This window comes from Tachypleus tridentatus, chromosome 12 (genome assembly GCF_004210375.1).
Source record: "Tachypleus tridentatus isolate NWPU-2018 chromosome 12, ASM421037v1, whole genome shotgun sequence".
NCBI lineage: Eukaryota > Metazoa > Arthropoda > Merostomata > Xiphosura > Limulidae > Tachypleus > Tachypleus tridentatus.
In genome coordinates, this window is record NC_134836.1 from 10352423 (window position 1) to 10374019 (window position 21597).

Here is a 21597-nt window from a genome sequence, read left to right on the forward strand (position 1 = left end):
GTTTAAGAGAAGGTTTGATAACTATATAAATGATAAAGGTTGGATTTGAGGTTTTTTTGTTTTAGTTACAAAGGATGGGGCAATCTAGATGAACTAGTATGTCTCTCGTTGTCCCTAAACATTATTTTACATGTTATTATATTATGCTACAATACAAATGGCAAAGTAAAAGACACTACAATTTAGGTACAGTTATCCCTGGTACTGAGGTTCTGCTCAGAAGAAAAAAACGGTTTACTGTAGCTCTCTTTAAGATCCAACAGTCAGTGTCACCACAAGACACAACTGAAAACATTAGTCTACTTATATCTCTCTTTAAGATCAAACTACCAGTGCCACCACAACACATAAATGTAAAATTCAGCCTATCTGTAGCTCTCTAAGATCCAATTATCATTGTCACTACAAGACAGAACTGTTAAAAATTATACTAATAATTCAAATTATGATAACCTGCATACATTATCTTGCATTTATTATAATCAAAACCCATTTGCTATTTATTTTTGTATCTCACTAAATTATCTAAATCCTTTTGTAAATCAGCAGTATCCTCTTCACAGCCAGTAACTCTCAAGATCTCAATATAAACTACAAATTTAAGAAACTTATTGACTATTACTTCTTCTATGTCATTAATGTAAATCAAAAAACAACAACAAAAATCCTAATACTGAGCCCTAAGGTACCCCACTTGAGACATTAATCCAATTTGACCGAATTCCATTTGTAACAACTCCATGTTTTCTTCCATCCAGCCAACGTGTCTCTCATACCAACAGTGATCTTAATTTTTACAAGCTTTTTATGTGGCACCTTGTCAAATTCTCTCTTAAAATCCAGATACACCAAATCTAAAACCATATTCTCATCTACATAACCAGTAATCTCTTCAAAGAATGGCAAAAGGTTAGCAAGCAAGATTTCCCCTAGTTAAACCTTACTGACTATCAAATAAAATTTTGAACTTTGTTATGAATTTGCAAAACATTTTTTATCAGACTTTTAGTAGCAAGTGGCTCACATATCCAGTCCTCTAACTCATTCAAAACCCTTGGGTAAATATTACCTGGCCCAAGCATTTTACCATTTATGAAACATAATTATAGCCTCATTAATAGCTTAGTTTTCATTAATTTCATCTGGTTGACTGTAACAATTTCCATTTCAAAGCATTTTACCCTTTACAGGATTCAAGTGAAACCCAAACAAACTCAACCTCGTTGTTAGCTTTGATATCCTCAACTTGAACATAAACCCATAAAAACTCAACCTCATTGTAATTAGCTTTGATATCCTCAACTTCAACATGATTTAACACATTTACGTATATATAGTAACCCCCTTTTTTCAGTACTCTACCGATATTAAACAACTTTGTGCACAACCCTTGGCAACATCCTGGACATAATTAAATTGTTGTGGCCCTTATCTTTGAATGCCTTTATGAATGGTTTGTAATTAACAGTTAGCTCTTCTAATCTATCTTCTCTACATCATCAGCTCTAATGTGCACTACAAAGACTGCATCTGTGTTCCATGTGAAAAACATCAAAACCCTGATAATGGTAACATCCTTATGTTTTCTTTTTGTTATTCTACATTCCCCAGTCCCTCATCTGCCCATGTTAAAGGCCAAAATATGTTACTTTATGTGACAAAGCATGCTTAATACATTTAAATCCATAACTATTAGTTCTATTGGTCCTGATCCTGAAAGTCATTATTAGACACTGTAACCTTCACATGCTAAAGTTTAAGTTCCTCTTCAAATCTTGCTGCCATTTTCCACAATTTACTCTTCTATTCATTCATTGTATCTACATTATAGCTTTCAGTTTCTCCTCTAACATACAAATTGTACATCTTCACTATCAGCTTCCTTAAAGGTGCATGCTAGTCCCAAGTTCCCACACAAATGCAGCATATGAAGGCACAAGATCTAGTTCTACATTGGTGTTAATTTGGTAATATCTGCATTAATAGTTTCATTTAGGCTAAGTAATTAAAATTACTGGGCTTTCAATTGAATGGAAATGAGCTATGTGACTAATATGGTTTAAGAAAATTAATAAAAACTATTAATGAGTAATTAAATATACCAGAAATATTTTAAGTTGAATAAGACTTTATATAATTTGTTATGATGTTCAAACACATCTACTTTTATTTTAAAGTAATTTCACAGTTTAATTATGTGTTTTCACAGCATTTTACTTGCACTTTTAATTTTTAAAAATATTATAATCTCTTAAACATTGTAATTCTGGTATATTTTTACCAGTCAATTGCATTAGTTTGGTTAATTAAAACTTACATTACTAGAAAGTGCTATGGGGCTCGCCTTTAATGAAGTTGTTAGAACATTTGTCTAGTATGAGGTTTTGAACTCAAATCAGAAATGAGAAAAAGTACTCAACATAAATGCCAAGATAAAGCACAAAATAGTTGAAAATAATCTGTGTACAAGTGGAATATTTGTTCCAGAAATATTGATGTTTTTGTTTAATATTCTTATTTTAGTATTAGATTTGTTCAACTGCATAAAACCATTTCAAGCATAGACTTCTCCACATCTTATTCTTAAACTTCTAATAATTTTGATTCCTTTTCAAATTTAAGGTACATTTGTTTAATTGCACCCATTTATGGGAAGATAACTTATTTGACTTTGGTGATTAAATATCAAAAAATATTGTGTAATTACATGTAACACAAATTCTGACATTAAATTTTTCAACAATGAATTTAAAAGAATAATCCGTGATGACAAGAAAACCCACTTGTAAAGAAAATTATATACTTAAAAATGGCTGATATGGGTGGAGAAAGCACTAGTAGAGAACAAACAAGGTTGAAACGTTGTTTGCTCCTCTACTAGTGCTTTCTCTACCCATACCAGACGTTTTTAATTATATAATTGAATTTAAAAGACTTTCCTTAGATTAACAAACTTTTTCTCACTAATTCAAATTTTTCAGTTGATTTATGCTTACTTATTATAAACCACTTACTTTGTAAGAAACCACCTGCATCAGTACTGCGTAGCTGGTTGTATGATTACATCGACATATTACAGTACTTTTATTTTTAAACACCAATGCACATCCTTCTGTTCCCCAAACATTACTAAAATAGAAAATGAGTTCATATATATAACACCAAACTACATACTTATGACATTAAAGTAAGCTTTTGAATGAATGTCACTCGAAATTCAGAATCAGGCTAAACCTTAATAACATGCACATAATAATTAGTGTTACCACAAGATGAGAAATGTAGCACATATACAGCTATTTCAGAGTGACCAAGTTAGTATACAGGATGAGTGGAATTACCTTAAAAAAACCAAGTAAAAAAGTAGAAGGTGTGAAAATAGAAGTAATATATAATATTAAAAGAAAAAATACTTAAGAGGAATGAATAAGTGAAAGAAACAGTACTGAATAAAATGACAGTTTGCAGAAGATCACTGAAGACAAGATGGCAAAAAATATTAATGTTAAGACACAAAAACATGCACAAATATGAAAAACAGGGCTAAAGGAGAATATGGAATAAAATTACAGATGATCTTCAAGAGGATCTACTGAGAAGAAAAACTGCTCTATATAGTATGGATAAAAACTATATCAAAGGAACATCTCTATCCATCTAATGCAATTAAGGATGTAGATGGCATACAGCTACTTACTGGACCTACTAACACATGTCATATTTTGGAGATACACTATATATAAAAGATGCTGATGTAGAACAAGCTAGAGACATTAGTACAAGAGAAAGTAACAAAGAATTATTTGTTTGTTTTTTTAATTTAATGCAAAGCTACACAAGGGTTATCTGTGCTAGCTATTCGTAATTTAGCAGCGTAAGAACAGGGAAGGCAGCTAGCCAACACCACCAACTCTTGAACTACTCTTTTTACTACTGAATTGTGGAATTGACTGTCACATTATAACAATCCTATGGCTGAAAAGTCAAGCATATTTGGTGTGACAGGAATTTGAACCTGTGATTCTAACATTGTGAGTCGAGAGCCCTAACTACCTAGCTATGCCAGGCCTGACAAAGAACTGAAGAAAATGCACTTGAAGATGATGGTTTGCTTGCAGGACATTTTTAAGTTTCAGGAACAAAAAACGAATTAAATGGTTAAGAATTTGCTTTCAATACAGCTCAGAGACAAAGTACAATTCCAGAAGATTAGTGCAAAGCAATAGTTTATCCTTTTGCAAACAGGGAGAAATAATAGGCTGTAAAAAAAAAATAGCAGCATCCCACTATCAGAGACAGAATGGGCTGTAAAACTATAGCAGTATTTCTACATGGGAGAAAGAATGTACTGTAAAAATGATAGCAGCATTACCCTATGGGAATTGTGACTGTTGTGAAAGTAAAGTGTAGAGATTCTATTTATCAATGGTTTGAAGTATAAATTGGAGTCAGACATAGAGGTGTAATGTCACTTTTATTATTTATGTATATCAATGTCTGAAGGGGATATGTACAGGAGGTAGATGATTAAAACACCCTTGCATATGCAGGTGATATAACTATTGTGAGAGAAAATGTGGAAAATGCAGAGAATACATGGTATCACGGACTGGAAAGAAGAGAAATTATGTTGAGTAAAGATTGAAGTTATGAATACTGGTAAAATTAGAGAGAATTTAGAAGTAACTTGAAAAAAAAAAACTGAAATAAGTAGCAAATTTCAAATATTTGGGAGTGAATGGAGAAAATGTACAAGAAACAGAAGAACAAATAAATACAATGTTAGGTTGAGACTTTTTTACTTTTTGCTCAAGAATAAAAGTGTGCCAACAAAGAGCAAAGTTAGGAAGCTGATCAACTAACATTCTGTTTATTTAACAAAAATATTTGATGTTTGTAGATTGCAGTGCACTGATTTGAAAATGTCTTTGAAAGTTTTTCCAAACTTGTCAGATTTTTGGTTAAAATGCAACTATGCTAAAAGATATTTGATTGAAATAAGCTGTTTGAAATAGAAACATCAGAAAAAAAAACATGCAACATTTTTATGTATTTTCTGTAAATTTGTGGAACATTCTAGATTTTTCTATTCATTCTATTCTTGTTGGTTCTGAAATGTTCTGGAATGTATTTGAGACCATACAAAGAGCATAAAACAAGCTGGAGAGTACAGTTCAAAAAAGAAGTTCTGATTCAAGAAATTTAAAAAAAAGGTTAGACTATTTTATACTATTAAATAGTGGAATTTAAAAGAATTTTAAGTTACTTTGAGTATAGTGAAGCTTAGTTTACTACCAACTTTATTAAAACCAGTGGATATTGGTGCAATTTTCAAAACCTTTGCTCAATTTATACAATTTTTTTCATACTAGTATGAAATGCATAATAGAATTTAAAAATCTTCACCTTTGTGTCATTTCTAGTACTGAATATATAATTTTATTTTTTCTACCTTATTTTTATGGTGATTGTTTGATTCTAGTATGTTATTATTGAAAAAATATTTTCATTTTTAGTAACCATGATTTGTGTCCCTTAATTCTTTTTGTTGCATAAATTGGATATTTTACTCCAAAATCTCAAAAAAAACATATATATATATTGTACTTCTCTTGTAAGATTGGGAAAAAATGATAAAATCTGGGCTCCACACATTTGTTGAGCAGTTTGAGCACTTATCTGAAGGCTTTGTTGAATGGTACTCAGAAGTCAATTCCCCTTTCTATTCTCATAGTTTGGAAGGAACACAAGGACCATCTCATAAAACTGCTACTTTTTCTTGGCTAATTACTGTATTATCTTCTGAAAAAATACCATATAATACCCACTACTTCAATTTTCAAGGAGGCCTGGCAAGTAACTCATAATGAAGATATTTACATACTGAAACTTCCCAAAAGCTGGATCAAAAAAGACATATCTTCTGTAAGTGATTCCACGACTATATCAACAAATTCAAATGTAAAATTTCAACCAGCTATATCCACTGAACCACACCCATTCAATCAAGCTGAACTGAATAATCTTGCCAGTGATTTAAATCTTGCTAAAAATGCTCAGATTATTGTTTTCAGAAATTATCAAAACATTTTTCCTTACAAATGAAAACATTTATGTTATTGACGTAAATATTTTAATGACACTCAGATATAACCCACATGAATGGAAATTCTTTGACTTTTCTAAACTTAGTTTAAAGGCTGTGCTGTTGCATATAGGAAGTGCATATCTATCAATTCCCATCAGATGTGCTGTTGTATGAAACTATAGACTTCATTCTCCACCATATAGAACATACATAGCACAAGTGGCACATATGTGGGGGGCTTCAAAGTCATAGAACATCCTGTTATTCAGTCTAGATATACAAAATATTTTTGTTTACTTTGTTAATAGAATAGTCCTGCCAAAAACTCTCAATATACTATTAAAGACTGGACACTCTGCCAGAGTTTGATTCATCTGCAGAAAAATATCATTCATCAATCATTAGTTGATCCAAAGATCATGTAGTGTCCACCATTTTTCATGAAATTGGGATTGATGAAGAATTCTGTAAAAAATATAAACAGAGATGGTGAAGAACTTATATACCTCAACAAAAAATTCCTTAAAACAAGCAATTTCCAAATAAATAAGGATGTTTTTGTTGGTCTACAAATCAGAGAAGTAACAAACAATAGAGTAATAAGGTCTGTATGAAACTTATCATGCTTGCATGGAATATGTTCAAAGCTGATACAAAACTTCCTTAAGATATAAGAGAGCTTCAAATATATAAATTGAATGTTACATGCCATTAAAATATCCACTTTCTCCATTCACACAAAAAATTTCTCCTTGTCCAACCTTGTTGGAGCTGGTGATGAACATAAAAGGTTTCATTAAAACACTGTTGTCATGGAAATGCATTAACAGGTATACTAGTTGACTATTGTTAAATACTGATGAGAAAAAGCCCTAATGCAAACTATAAAACGAAAATTATAGGCTAAAAGATTCTAATCACATTTATAATTTAAACGTTTTTTTTAATGTGTGTGCATTTTTCTTATAGCAAAGCCACCGTGGGGAAATGAACTCCTGATTTTAGTGTTGTAAATCCGAAGACTTACCACTGTCCCAGCAGAGGACTTTTTAATGTGAATAAAATCAAATAAAAACTATGTTTGTCAAGTGTTTGACATAAATAAAATAAGCATTTCTGTTTTGTATAGTTTAATTTCACAAGAGCCCTGGAAACCTTATGTATACCATAAAGAAGATAACTGACTCATTTCACAAAACTGCTTGTGCATCACACAAAAATATATACTGTCACTGTAATCAACATGTTGATGTTATTTTAAAAATACATTCTTTCAATAAAGAAACAAAATAAAATGTTTAAATTTTTTACCAGTGTTTAATGTAATTGTTCTGAAAATACTTAGTGTATATAACTGAACATGAAACAGCAGAAATGATGGTACTGAGAACAATGAGTGACAAGACTTTACATAAATTATGAAAAATGAAAAACACAATATTAAAGGATATCAGCACTAGAAATAAGTTGAGATGATGTGGTCATATGCAAAGAATGAAAATATTTAAATACCTAAAAACATTTCTGAAGATCACCTGGAAGATTTCATTTGAGATTGCTATAAAGAAAAGAAGATGCTCTTGAAAGGAGTGAAACATCAATTGAAGAAGTTGAAGAGCATGCTACATTTGGAAACAGAACAATGTAGAGAATAGAATAGACACAGTAACTGAAAGAACTTAGTCCTAACTGACATGAGTGATATGAGAGGAGATGAATGATTAAAAAATAAAACAAATTTGTAAAACATTATAAACGTTTATCAACTTATTCTTGTTTAATATTATTAACACTAGTCATATCCATAGCTTCAAAACATCACAGCTATTTGACAAAAATAAACATAGGGATAAATGATATATATTCACATTATGCAAACATACTTGGTTTCATGAGTGTTGAAATACACGCAGGTAAAGTTCTTAGTTCTCTGTAAAAACAACAAAACTAATATTATTCACACAGACATTTCAATAGTTTAGGAAATTTTACTTCTTTTAGATTTCTCTTGAGTTGATAGAGTTTTATAGTATTTGATTTTAAGAAACTACAAACTGGCAGTTATTAAATTAATAATTTTTACATGTATTCATAAACATTTAATGCTTAAAATTACTTAGTTACTATCTCTAAGATTTATTTTTTTTTAATTTTAAATATTAATCTTTTTCAGTATTGAACAAATTTAATGAGAAACATTTCGATATAAATAATTTTGTAAGAAAGAAAGGAACTTATAGCTGATCACAATATACATAGATGTGACTAATTAAAGGCGACAATACAAAACATGTCTATTATGAAATCTTCAATTTCCTAAAATTTTAATGAATGTTTACATTTACTATAAAAAAGAAAACTAATTAACCTCTTTCTCATTACTTACAGTTTATGCAAAAATAATGGGTCAGAGCAGAATTTTCTGGCCATATAACAAAAACATTTATCTTTGTTCATAATTATGGCAGATATCAACAAGATATGATTATTTTAATAACTGGTCTTTAGTTACAGTTTCAGATCAAACATAACGTCACAGGAAGAGAGACAGAACATGGGTTTTATTGTGTTTTTCACTAAAACAAAACAATACAGAATTGTAAAACTGAGATAATAGTGTGTAATCTTCACAACAAATGTTACTTTCAAAGTCTACTATATCCCTTTATAACATTGTTGATAAATATGTGGTTGATTATTCTCATTCAAGATGATTCTTTTTGAACAAATAAAAATGAAGCAACGTGTAATTACACAGTAAGAAAAACTTACTTCATTATCATATTCAAATGCTATATCAATGAAGAATGATTCATTAAAGATAACCTGAGGATAAGGTTCAAAGGCGACTGAAACTATTGTGTTCAAGGGGAACACAACATCACGTAGGGTAGGCTCAACAAAACCAACACCTGTGATGCAGATTACAACTCGAACTTCAGAAACATTATGTCTTGAAGAAACTGTAATTATATAATGATAATGGCACACAAAATTTAGTAGACAGTTCTTAGTATGGAAGTTATAGTTGAAAATCCTTTATTCACATTAAAAAAACAACAACAGTATTTCTATCTTTACATTAAATGTTCTAGAATGTTGATTTGGCTGTGAAAATATAAAACAAAACAAGATAGAAAGTGTCAGAAGTGTTCATACAAAAAACTATAAAATAAAATTAAATACATATACCAGTCATTAAAAACACAGAAGTTGAATGTATCCTTTGGTTCTTTTACAGATACAGTACACACGTGTTAATCAAGCAGATAATAGGAGAACATGTATTTACACATAAATATTTTACATAGATCCTTCATGTCCTGTGTTGATATTTAAACTTAATGACTAAAATTTGTTTCTCAACTGAAGAATGTGACAATAGGATGCTACTAATAAGTGTTATTAGCATAACCTGAATAATGAGCTGTAAACTTTTTAAAAGTGTTTATCATTAAACCTACCTAAAGCAGCCAATGAATTAGAAGACAAACTTATAGCAGCTCCTTGACTTTTGTACTCAAGACCTTCACTATGAATTACAGATAGCTTGCGCAGGTGCATTTCTGAAGGTAAAGGAAACACAAAATAGTTTAAAGGGCAGTTAATTATTCTATATATCTTAATGAAAGTTTTGTTTAAACATTACAGAATGTGTTATAATAAAAGTGTAAAGAGAATGCATGTACAAACGTTTAAATAACTGAAAAGCACAGAAAATGTGTACAGTATTTGAAATATACTATTAAATGTTATACACTGCAGTATTAGGTCATAAATAAAAAGAAAATACAGATTTTCTACCATTTTCTGAAATACGTTTATTAAAATTATTTGATACTTTTGCTTATTATTTTGTGGTAACTAAAATAACTTTTAAACAATGTTAATCAATGAAGATTAGTTCCCTAAGTCTCCATGCATTCTTTTATAACAAAACTTATAACTTATCAATGATATGCTTGATTGTTAAAGAAATTGAACTATATGAATAAAAACAAATGTATGCAAGATTTTGTTACATCACCTGAATAGTTTCCTTTGTATGTTATGGAAGAAGGTTCATTTTCAGCCAAAGATCTTAAAGATTTTACTGCTAGTAGTTCAGTTGACAATACAAAGCATGCCACCTCCTTGTTGAAACATAATGTAAATATTATTTAAGTAACATAACATTGCCATCTATTGATCAAGGAGATAAAATATCAAATATTCAAAATAGAACTTTGAGTTAAACAATACAAGGTATTACTTTACAAAAAATGATTAAAAACAGTCTTTGGATCAATGAGGACACACATTTATTTTCAAATGATAATTTGAGCCCATCTAAAGCAAAACATTGCACTAAAATTAAAATGTAAGCTTAAAAAATGATTAAAATACCTCTATAAAGCTAAATTAGAAGTAATTAATTATATCTTAAAATAATGACTAAAATAACTATAAAAATAAATAAAAGAAAATATGAAAATGTTTTAGAAAGACACACAATTAATTTAACATTTTCATATTTTCTTTTATTTATTTTTATTAATTAATTTAACATTTTGGAACAACATGGGACTTATTGGCTTGTTTCACACTCTGAACAAAATTAACTTTAAAAGAAAATTTAAAGACATTCATTAATATTCATATACTTAAAGCTTTTTCTTAAAGTAATTTAAATTTACTGCTTCTACAATCTGAAGGCCAGCATTCTAAAGGCCAACCATTCTGTTAGAAAAATAAAACTGTCTTAGCTGAAGATGATTCCCACCCTGCCAAAATGTATTCTTGGGTCCCTTAGTCTTACTATTCTCACTGTTAAGTATGAAAAAAATGATGCACCAACACAATACATTCCCTTTACAATCTTAAATACCTTAATTAGATCCACTTTAACTCTTTTCTTCTTTTTTTTAAAACAGAAAATAGTTTGAGAGATTTCAGCCTCTCCTCATATGGCAACCTCTCAATTGTAGTTACCATTCTAATAATCCTTCTTGAACCCTTTTCAATGATTCAATACCTTTCCTAAAGTAAGGATCCCAAGAGGAATGCAATATCCCAAATGTGACATATATAATGAAATTATTTAGACTTGTATTCATTATTTCCATAGACATAACCTAAAATTCTATGTTAAGATTATTCCCATCCAAATAATACTTATTATTCAATTATGATAACCCACATACATTATAATGCATTTATTATAATTAAAATCCAACTGCCATTTATTTGCCAAACTCACTAAATGATCTAAATCCTTTTGTAAAGCAGCAGCATCCTCTTCACAGACAGCAACACCCAAGTCCTTAATATCATCTGCAAATTTAAGTAATTTATTGACCATTCTTTCATCTATGTCACTGATGTAATTAAAAAAGAACAAAGGTTCTAAAACTGAGCTCTGTGACATTAATCTAGTTTGACTGAACTCCATTTGTAACAACCCTCTCCATTCCTCTATAATGTTTTTTACAAGCTATGTGCCATCTTGCCAAATGCTTTCTGAAAATCCAAAAACACCAAATCTACACTCGTACCCTTATCTACATAAGCAGTAACATTTCCAAAGAATACCAAAAGATTTGAAAGACAATATTTTTTCCTTTGTAAAAGCTTGTTTACTATCCCATATAATTCTAAACTGTTAAATGACTTGGCAAAGCATCTTTAAACATACTTTCCAAAAAATCTTTCCAACAACTGATGTAATACTAAAATGTCTATAATTACTGGAACACAGTATATTACTTTCACTGAATCTAGGAGTGACATTGGCTAATTTCCAATTTGTTGGTACTTGTTCACTGTTATGACAAACAAGTTGTAGCATGTAGCTCACATGTCCAATGTTTAACTTTCTTCAAAATCCTTAGGGAAATATCATCTGTCCTAATAGCCTTAATCTTCTTTAATATTTCGAATTTTTTTCTTAACCAGCTCAAAATTAATGCAGTTATTTTGTTCAATATGGTTTCCATTCATCAGCTGTTCAAGATGATGAATACTGCTTAAATCTTTACTAGTAAAAGTTGATAAAGAAGCAAAATTCAATTACCTAGCCAACTGATAAACGTCAAATACAAGCCATCCTTTATCATCTATCAAGGGCCTATCTCCCATCCTAAAATTTTGTTTACACTTTGTTTGTTTTGGAATTTCGCACAAAGCTACTCGAGGGCTATCTGTGCTAGCCGTCCCTAATTTAGCAGTGTAAGACTAGAGGGAAGGCAGCTAGTCATCACCACCCACCGCCAACTCTTGGGCTACTCTTTTACCAACGAATAGTGGGATTAACCGTCACATTATACACCCCCACGGCTGGGAGGGCGAGCATGTTTAGCGCGACGCGGGCGCGAACCCGCGACCCTCGGATTACGAGTCGCACGCCTTACGAGCTTGGCCATGCCGGGCCTTGTTTACACTTAATGTATTTAAAGGAATCTTTACTCCTACTTTTTATATTTCCAGCCAATCTATTTCCAAACATCATTTTTGATGTACTAATTTCATATTTCATCAGCTTTCTTGATCTTCTATAATGTTCTAAATCTTTAAATTTCTTAAATTTATGATGTTTTTATTTATTTTTATCTGTCAAATACTTTGTGAGCCAATCTGGATTTTTACTTGCTGCTACATTTTTCTTTGTATAAAAAAATGTTTACCTTGAATATTTAAATGTTTTCCACGTCTGAAACTCTGATGCCCACTTCACAGTAGCTAATATCTTGTTGCATATAAATTTACTTTTTTGAAATTTATAACCAAAATATCATCTTTCCTTATCTTTATCTTCAGCAAAACATTGAACCTAATACAGCAATGATGCAATCGATACAATAATGTTCTGTACAGTATCTATCATACATCAAACATTCAAAGGAGTATAAAAGGTAAGACCCTCCAATCAAAATTGAATTTTAAACATTTTCAGAACAGCTACATCTTCTTTCCTTCCAGTTACATTTTAAGATTTAAGGGCCGCTAAATTTTATCTCTGGAGTAAAAATTAAATAATTTACATCAAAAATAAATTCATATTCAGTAGCCCTTGGTAGATATAACGCTTCCTAATAACAACTTCCTTTTAAACAGGGCTTTTATTCTGTGTCTGGAACAATTTTAACATTGATCTGACCTCCCATGATTGACTTCTTTACAGATGCAACGTACTACTGTGATGTTGGGGTGAAAGGTCAAATAACAATCTCTCTGTAGCAACTTTTCTTCATTTAAATAAATACATAAATATATTGTTTTTTACCTTGATGACGAGAAATTCACTTTTTATAAAATAAAATCTGAAGATAGCTTGACCAGGTAAAGAATTTATTTGTTTTGAATTTCGCAAAAGCTACTCGAGGGCTATCCCTAATTTAGCAGTGTAAGACTAGAGGGGAGGCAGCTAGTCGTCACCACCCACCGCCAACACTTGGGCTACTCTTTTACCAACGAATAGTGGTATTGACCGTTACATTATAACGCCCCCACGGCTGAAAGGGCGAACATGTTTGGTACGACGGGGATTAGAACCCGCGATCCTCAGATTAAAAGTCGAACGCCTTAACCCACCTGGCCATGCCAGGCCTGCATCTGTATGTAAATAACATTGTTATACACATATATATATTATGGAAAATAACTTTATACTCTGTGGTTCTTAAAAATTTTCATTTAATAATTATTTCAGTATCTATTTACATAATAGCGTGCAATAGCTGTCCAGAATTATACTTTGTTTGTTTAATTTGGAATTTCGCACAAAGCTCCTCGAGGGCTATCTGTGCTAGCCGTTCCTAATTTAGCAGTGTTAAGACTAGAGGGAAGGCAGCTAGTCATCACCACCCACCGCCAACTCTTGGGCTACTCTTTTACCAACGAAAAGTGGGATTGACCGACACATTATAACGCCCCCACGGCTGGGAGGGCGAGCATGTTTAGCGCAACGCGGGCGCGAACCCGCGAATTACGAGACGCGCGCCTTACGCGCTTGGCCATGCCGGGCCCCAGAATTATACACTGGAGAAACTATAAGAAAATTGGAAACCAGATTTACTGAACATAATAAAATCCCTCCCATGTTTATCATCATCGCAACTAAAGAAACAAAGTATAGCCATAAAAACAACCGTAATTTTAAACAAAGAACTAAAGATCAATAAATGCAGGATAAAGGAACCTATCTTGATTGAGCTAAACAAACACCCTGGAGTACAAAGATACCTATACTAGGATGTTCAGCAATCTCCAATCACGTGATTCTTGTTCCATACGGTATAGATATTCATGTTGTATGTTTTTTCATTTGATTTTACGTGTACATGTATACACTATAATCTGAATGAAAATGAAGTCTGGGAAATTTTCATATTCTACGTAATATTATTCAAAATATGAATATTTTTACCTCGATTATTCAACGAGTTTTGAAAAAAAAAAAAAAATTCAACGCGTAAGTATTATGCAACTGGGCATGTAAGTGAGACCATGACACAAACTGGGAAAATCCTCACAAGCTGTCAAGATTTTATATATGTGTGGCTTAAATTCTTCTACATTAAGTGTGCGTGTGACTTGTTGACGATAAATTTGAACAATAAATAAATTGTACACAGTCAACTTATTTGGAAGTCACAGCTTTATCTAAAACTCTAAATAATTCTTTTTTCTTGTCAAAAGTCAACACTAAATAAACTAAATAATTATTTCCCTAAACAATCTTATTCATCCAACATCAGCCAATCAGCATACAAAGTTAGTGATTTTTAGAGATGTCATGATGCAAAATGTAAGTAATTCTTTTGGTGAGTTGTTAATCTACCCTTTACTGTATAAATATGACATATATTGAAGAATAAATCACTTACATTTTTGTACAAAAATTGATTCTATCTCATAATGCTTCAAGAAAAGTGAAAATGTAAACACCTCACTCTTTAAGAAAAGGTCAAAGGTATCAAAGAGCATGACAAGGGTGCCAAGTGTTTGGCAAAATACTAATTCAAATAAATGTTGTTAATAGAGTTACGAGAAAGTGATTCCAGTTCCAACATGAAATACACTCAAATTCATAAAACCATAATTCATGAACTTAAAAAGCTAGTATTTGATTTATTCTGTGACACTAGAGCTAAGAGCATTCCTGTTTGGGGAAAAATGATCGAAGAAAAAGCTTTAATGTTGTCAGCCAAAAATTCTATAGACGACTTTGTTGCCTCAAACGGGGTGTGGTAGTAGAATGCTTCCGAAATTGACACATTTCATCAACTGTGTTATATGCAGAAGCCACTAATATTGACCAGAACACGGTGGATGATTAGTGTAGTAGACTTGCATCTACATGTGATGAATATACGTTAAAAACATTTTGTATGCTGAAAAACCAATCCTATTTTTCTATATCTTGCCAAATTGGTATCAAGTTATCAAAAGCGATACGTGTATAGGTAGAAAAAGTTCAAAGGAAATAATCACGCAGCTGTTAGGCTGCAGTGCAGTAGGAGAGAAACTGACACCTCTTGTCATCAAGCACTCTGCAAATCCTTGATGTTTTAGGGAATTTAACATATTATTATTACCAGTGAGGTAGGAGGCAAACAAGAAAGTCTGGAAGCTTTCAAATATCAAAGTCGTGTTCCTGCCACCAAACGCCACACCACTTACAACCATATAATTGGGTATCCTAAACACGGTGAAATCAACTTATCGCAAGAAACTTTACCATTACATACTTTTGAAGATGTTAAAGAAACAGAATGCCAGTTATTACATTGGTCAAGCCAACATACTTGATGCAATATACTGGTTGAAACACACCAGGAACTCAGTGCAACTAAAGATGATTCAAAAATGTTTTGCATATTGTGGTTTCATAAACTAGACATTACCAGATACACCAGAAGATATCGCTACAAATGACATTGAGCCATTACTGCAGGGGACATCATGGGAAGAGTTTGTCTCATGTGATGACGATGCTGGCACTATTTCAATTTTGGATGAAGACTAGGCAGATGCATTAAATAAGACTAAAACTACAATAAAGGTGACACACTAAATTTCAAACAAGTGACTTCTGCAGCAGTTGAAGTCAGATAGTTAGAAAAAATTCGAAGTTTCATGCTGTAAATTAACACGAAAATGCTTCTCAATATCATATCTCATGGACTTTTGAATATTCAAAGAAACTCTGTTAAATGTGCAAAACAAACGAAGATAAACGATTTTTATGAACTACATTTGATGTTAATTTGTCACATGTGATATGCATGAAATAAAAACGTAATACATGTAAGTTTATGAAATAAATATGTTATGATTTATGGATAAATTATATGAACTAATATGCTCAAGCCTTGACAATAGCAACTGGTACAGCTTGAACTCAGTCGTTCCTTGCTCTTTACGTTTTTGCTAAACGTTTCAGTAATGACTTCCTGTTAAATATGACTTTGTTATTATACCAGATAAATTGGTCACATCCAAGAGGGGCTACTGTGGTTCATTTTTATATCCTCCCCCCCACACACACATGATGCAAGAAATCAGAACATACGAATTAATACAAACTGTATGAGTAGGATTGTATTGATATTAAAATTAGTAATGAAATAATTAACTGTCTATATCAAGCGGTTGCTTTACGAAAAGTAGCCAGTTATTTTGACAACACTACAGTATTATTGAAAATGACAGATACAGTTTCTCATCAAATATTACCCTGCAGTTGAGTAATCATAGTTAACCTAATATCATAAGATTTTAACATTCATATGTTAGCCTTACACTTCTAGCAGCAAGTGTTATTTAAAATATTATTACTAAATAAAGAACTCGTATGTAGGGCTGGCTACTGAACTTACAAAAAGGAACCAAACAAGATGGAGATCGATGTGGACAAATAATCAGCTTAATTACAAAATCTCGGTGTCTATAATTACTTTTTTTATGAAGATTGATTGTCTTTACTGGATTAGAGATAACTTCTATCAGACTGACGTGGCAAAGATTATTTACTAGACTGTCTAAACCTAACATTATTTGCTTCCAAGGTTGTGTCATACTTACAGAGTTTAGTGCTACATGTTATTGATCATTCGCAAAGGAAAATCATAGAGGACACTTCTGTCAAAATATTTCACACTGTGGTTAATCCATTACGGGTAGACCAAGCTTAAGAAAAATAGCTATAACAAAAACAACTTAACCACTGTTTTAAGTACATGTTATCAAAAAGTTGCATATAACAAGATAACTTACAAGTCTCGTGTGCTACTATGTTGAAAAAAGAAGGAAGGAAGTGTGTTTGATGCTTATTTAAATAAAGGTACTGCATCTTTCACTCAGATTTTTGGTTCAGTTTTTTGCATTAAATGTTGTGGCAAGGAAAAAAACTGAATCAGAAATCTGAGTGAAATAACTCATTTTAAAATTGCAATGTTGATAGTAAATATTTTTATAAGTTATACATTTTTATATGCTATTAAGGATCTTTCACCTAACCTGCAGTCTAGTCTATAAAAAATGTTTAGAAAAGCATATATTAAAAGTTCATAGGATCCATGAGAATACCATCATTAATGTTATGTTTAAAACAGTTTAAATAAATAAAAACCTCAAATAAGAGACACAGACTACATGAGAGGCAAGTTAGCATTCCATGTCCTGAAATTTAAAAGAAAGCGAATTTGTGGATGTATTCTTCCAAACTGCAAAACATCAAAATATCTTACCTTGAGATTTGATGTAAGAGTCTTATTGTTTTTCACACTGAGAACAGAGTCGACAGCAACCAGCATGTTCTGAAAAATGAAAGAAACTTGGCTTTTGGTAGGTATTTGATTTTAGAAGGATTTTATAAATTTTGAAAGTGCACTGGATAATACAACATTATTGGTTTATGATCGGTAATCGATTTTAGTAAGATTTTAGGAATTTTGAAAGTATACTGGATAATACAATAACATTGGTTTATGATTGGTAATCTATTTTAGTAGAATTTTAGGAATTTTGAAAGTGTACTGGACAATACAACAATATTGACAAACTAAATGTTTATAAATATTACATTAGTATTTAATAGATATAATTATATATGTGTACATAGAGTGATTGTAAAGAAAATATTGCAGTTCAGTGCATCATACCTCACAAAAAGTATGGCATAGAAATGTAAAATTACACAAGAATGTTAAGAATATACTGAAGTTATAAATTGCACAGTGGTCAGTTGTCACTACAAGGGCAGCACTGTGTTTTCAAATAAACATAAATGAGCCTGCATATCGCAATACAGCTCATTCTACCAATGCATAATCGACAAATTCCCAGTGTCATTACACCAAAGGAACAAATGCTGAAATAACTCTCCATAAACAACGTACAGGGCCTTGTTTTAGTGTTGTCGTGAACAAATTTATAAAAAATATTGAAGAAACAAGTTGCTTTAAACAATCATGTACAGGCAGACTATTGATATTATTGAGGTCACCCATGCTATAGCAGAACAAGCCTATACAAGATTACATCAGCTGGTGTCTGGATTTGATAATTTCAACTGTTAATAAGGCTTTTTAATAAACCTTGTGGGTTTTTTTAAAGCTGCGTCGTGGTAAGACTCTGACAGAGACAGATTTAACACAATGTGTTGATTTTATATTGCAGTTCTTGGCATGACTGGAAGTCAGTGAAGAATGGCGTACTAAAATTAGGACCTGGTGAAGCATGCTTTATCTTTTTGGAGAATGTGAGCATAAGAAAGTGGATTATTTGATCGAAAACTAATTCACTTGTAACATTTCCGACATACCTCCATGATGCTAATATAACGGTATAATTAATGGTTTCACAGGTGATTCTATTATTGGATATTGGACAATATCCAAGACCATCAGTATATGGACTGCTAACCTGCAAATTTAACTTTTGACAACTGTAGTATATGCATTCTTGTAATACCGTTAACATCTGTAATATGATCACTAAGTGTGAAATATTTACAATGTTATATCATGCATACAAGGGGTGGAGACATGTCAGTTCTCTTGTTTCTGTAGGTTGTCGAGTGTTTTGTACTACTTGAGTATCAGCTAATGTGGCGACTTAAGTTATTTTTCAAGGCGAATGATTTGGTTTCAAGTTATTACTGCTATTATATTTTCTATTTAGGTTGTTGGTTGTTGTTTTTTGTCATTCTAAATGGTGTTAAGTAAAAATGTAATTAATTTTCTAATTAGGAGACACTACACTTGTATATAGGAGTTGAGTCAGAGGTAAAAAAGATGGTTGCCTAAGAGTCGACGTTATAATAAGTATTTTTGTATTTACCATACAAATGGTATTAAAATATGTTTTACAAGTTATGTTTTGAGTCATTACAATTAACCCTTATTGTAGTATATAGTGGAATGTGCAATGAAAGAACAGGTATGTATACATACACACGGGTAATTTTGCTAAATTTATGACACGTTGAGATTTACGTAACCATACACAATTATACATAGACATTATATGTTACGGTTAAACTGATATACAACATAAAGTTGTTGGACAACAAGGAACAGCTTAAAGTGGCTTGGTAATTAAACATATAAGATAACCTGTATGCAACTTCTTTGGGACAGAAGCATTAAGTAGTTTTAATAAACTAATAAATCTACTTGTATAAAAACATCCCTCGTCTCAGATGTTGAGAGTATGCCTCCTACATCTCCTTTTTCTACCAATGTTTTAAACATCTGTGATACCACTACCAGATCAGCCCTGGTCTCAACATTATCTACTGTCTTTGTAAAGGTATCTACAGCATGTTGAACGTTTTCTGGAATTGAAGACATATTTTCAACCTGTTTAAAGTAAAATGACAAATTTTATTTCAATTTTATATTTTGCATAAATATACAGTGTTACTCTTGCACTATACTGAGCCATGTTTGTTTGTTTTACAATAATTGTAAACTAAAATTTAGAGCAAATCTAAGATAATGTTTTAACGAAAGGAAAAAAAAAAAAAAAAGCAGGTGCTCCTACAACCAGGATTGATTTAAAGTGCAACAACATCCCAAATAAAACTTTCTAAGTAATGGAATACAAGCTTTTCTACTTACAAAATAAAGTCAGTAAATCCGTGTCTGGCTAAACATTAATAACATCAATATTAATAGTTTTAATAAATATTAAAGGAATTAGGAAAAACGAACCAGAAGAAGAAAACCTGATTTGAAAAGTGCATTTTTTTAAACTAAACCACGTATAAAGATCAATGATTTATTCTAACTATATATCGATGGCACAGCGATACTAAAAACAAGGTTTGATTCTCCGTGATGGACACAGCAGATAGCTCAACCTGACTTTTCTCTAATACATCCAAACAATCAACTAAACCCTAGTAATTTATGATATACCTTTTATTATTTCATCTATTGTATACTTGAGTAATTTAGGCCTCTCTATACTTACAATATTCGAGAGATTATACAGCTTGTCCTGCACACAACCTGAAAAGTCTGGCAACTCCCAGGTCCCATTGTTCGTGCACCGTCGCTTTACCTGTCCTGAAACATCGAAAAATGTAAACTTTAGAGAGTTATGATAATTTTAGTTGAGATTTTACAAAAAATACTTCGTATTTTTTTTATATAATTGCCTTATATAATGATAATTATATTGTTGGTTTAATGACACCCGTGACTGTTACAATGCAGGTAGCACCGTTACCCATGGTAGGCACAGTTCAGATATCCCTGATGCCAACACTGGACACAGTGTAGATAGCCTGAATATCTGTGGTCGTCACCGTGTAAATACCTTTGATACCCATAGCAAGCACAGTGCAGATAGCCCTGATTCACATGGTAGTTGTATATTAAGCACAATGCAGATATCCCAATATCTGTGATGAGCACAGTACAGATAACCCCCAATACCCGTGATGGATACAGTATAGATTGCCTAATACCTGTGTTGGCTGCATCACAGATAATCCAATTTTTATCTTTGCGCTTAAACATAAAAAACAAGCAAAAACCTTTAAAAATTAATAACATTAGTTTTAACATAATTAGTAGCTGTTAGCAATTGTTATTTCTGTTTATACCACACCCGTATATCGCAGTACCACAACATACCTCTTCTACCTGCTTTACAGGGAAATTCAGCAGTTTCTCCTTGGATGGTCATCGGCCAAATGTAATCCTCTTGTAATGCAGGACATGAACTGAATTCTTCCGCACATGCCCGTAGCTCTGTGCTATGGTTCACACACTCTCCTTCTATTGGGACGATTGGACAACACTGGTGAACCCTTCTTGTTCTCAGTTGTTGGTCTGGTAATCTCATGCACGAACTCCAGGATGACCATGGGCTCCAACCTTTTCCCATTGGATCAGAGGTGCATTCTAGGTATCTGTGGATTGTAGAAACGTTTTCATCTTGTCGAAGTTCAACTTTTTCCCACCATACTCGCTGAACGTTCTGGGCTAAGAGTAGAATTGCTGCTACACTTCCTA

At 31.8% G+C, this 21597-nt stretch overlaps 1 protein-coding gene across 4 annotated transcripts in view; it reads right to left on the reverse strand.

Moving 5' to 3' along the window:
- Positions 1-21597, reverse strand: part of LOC143234285 (adhesion G protein-coupled receptor L3-like) — a 69834-nt gene that overhangs the window by 17014 nt on the left and 31223 nt on the right. For 3 of the 4 annotated variants that reach the window (XM_076471532.1, XM_076471530.1, XM_076471533.1), the window contains exons 7-15: positions 21217-21594; positions 20549-20643; positions 19747-19932; positions 17818-17886; positions 10116-10221; positions 9553-9654; positions 8861-9051; positions 7972-8018; positions 3015-3129 (exon numbers count right to left, since the gene is read on the reverse strand). In XM_076471532.1, coding sequence (XP_076327647.1) covers positions 3015-3129; positions 7972-8018; positions 8861-9051; positions 9553-9654; positions 10116-10221; positions 17818-17886; positions 19747-19932; positions 20549-20643; positions 21217-21594 — 1289 coding nt within the window. The remainder of the gene's footprint in view (positions 1-3014; positions 3130-7971; positions 8019-8860; positions 9052-9552; positions 9655-10115; positions 10222-17817; positions 17887-19746; positions 19933-20548; positions 20644-21216; positions 21595-21597) is intronic. The other variant, XM_076471531.1, reaches the window with a different exon arrangement.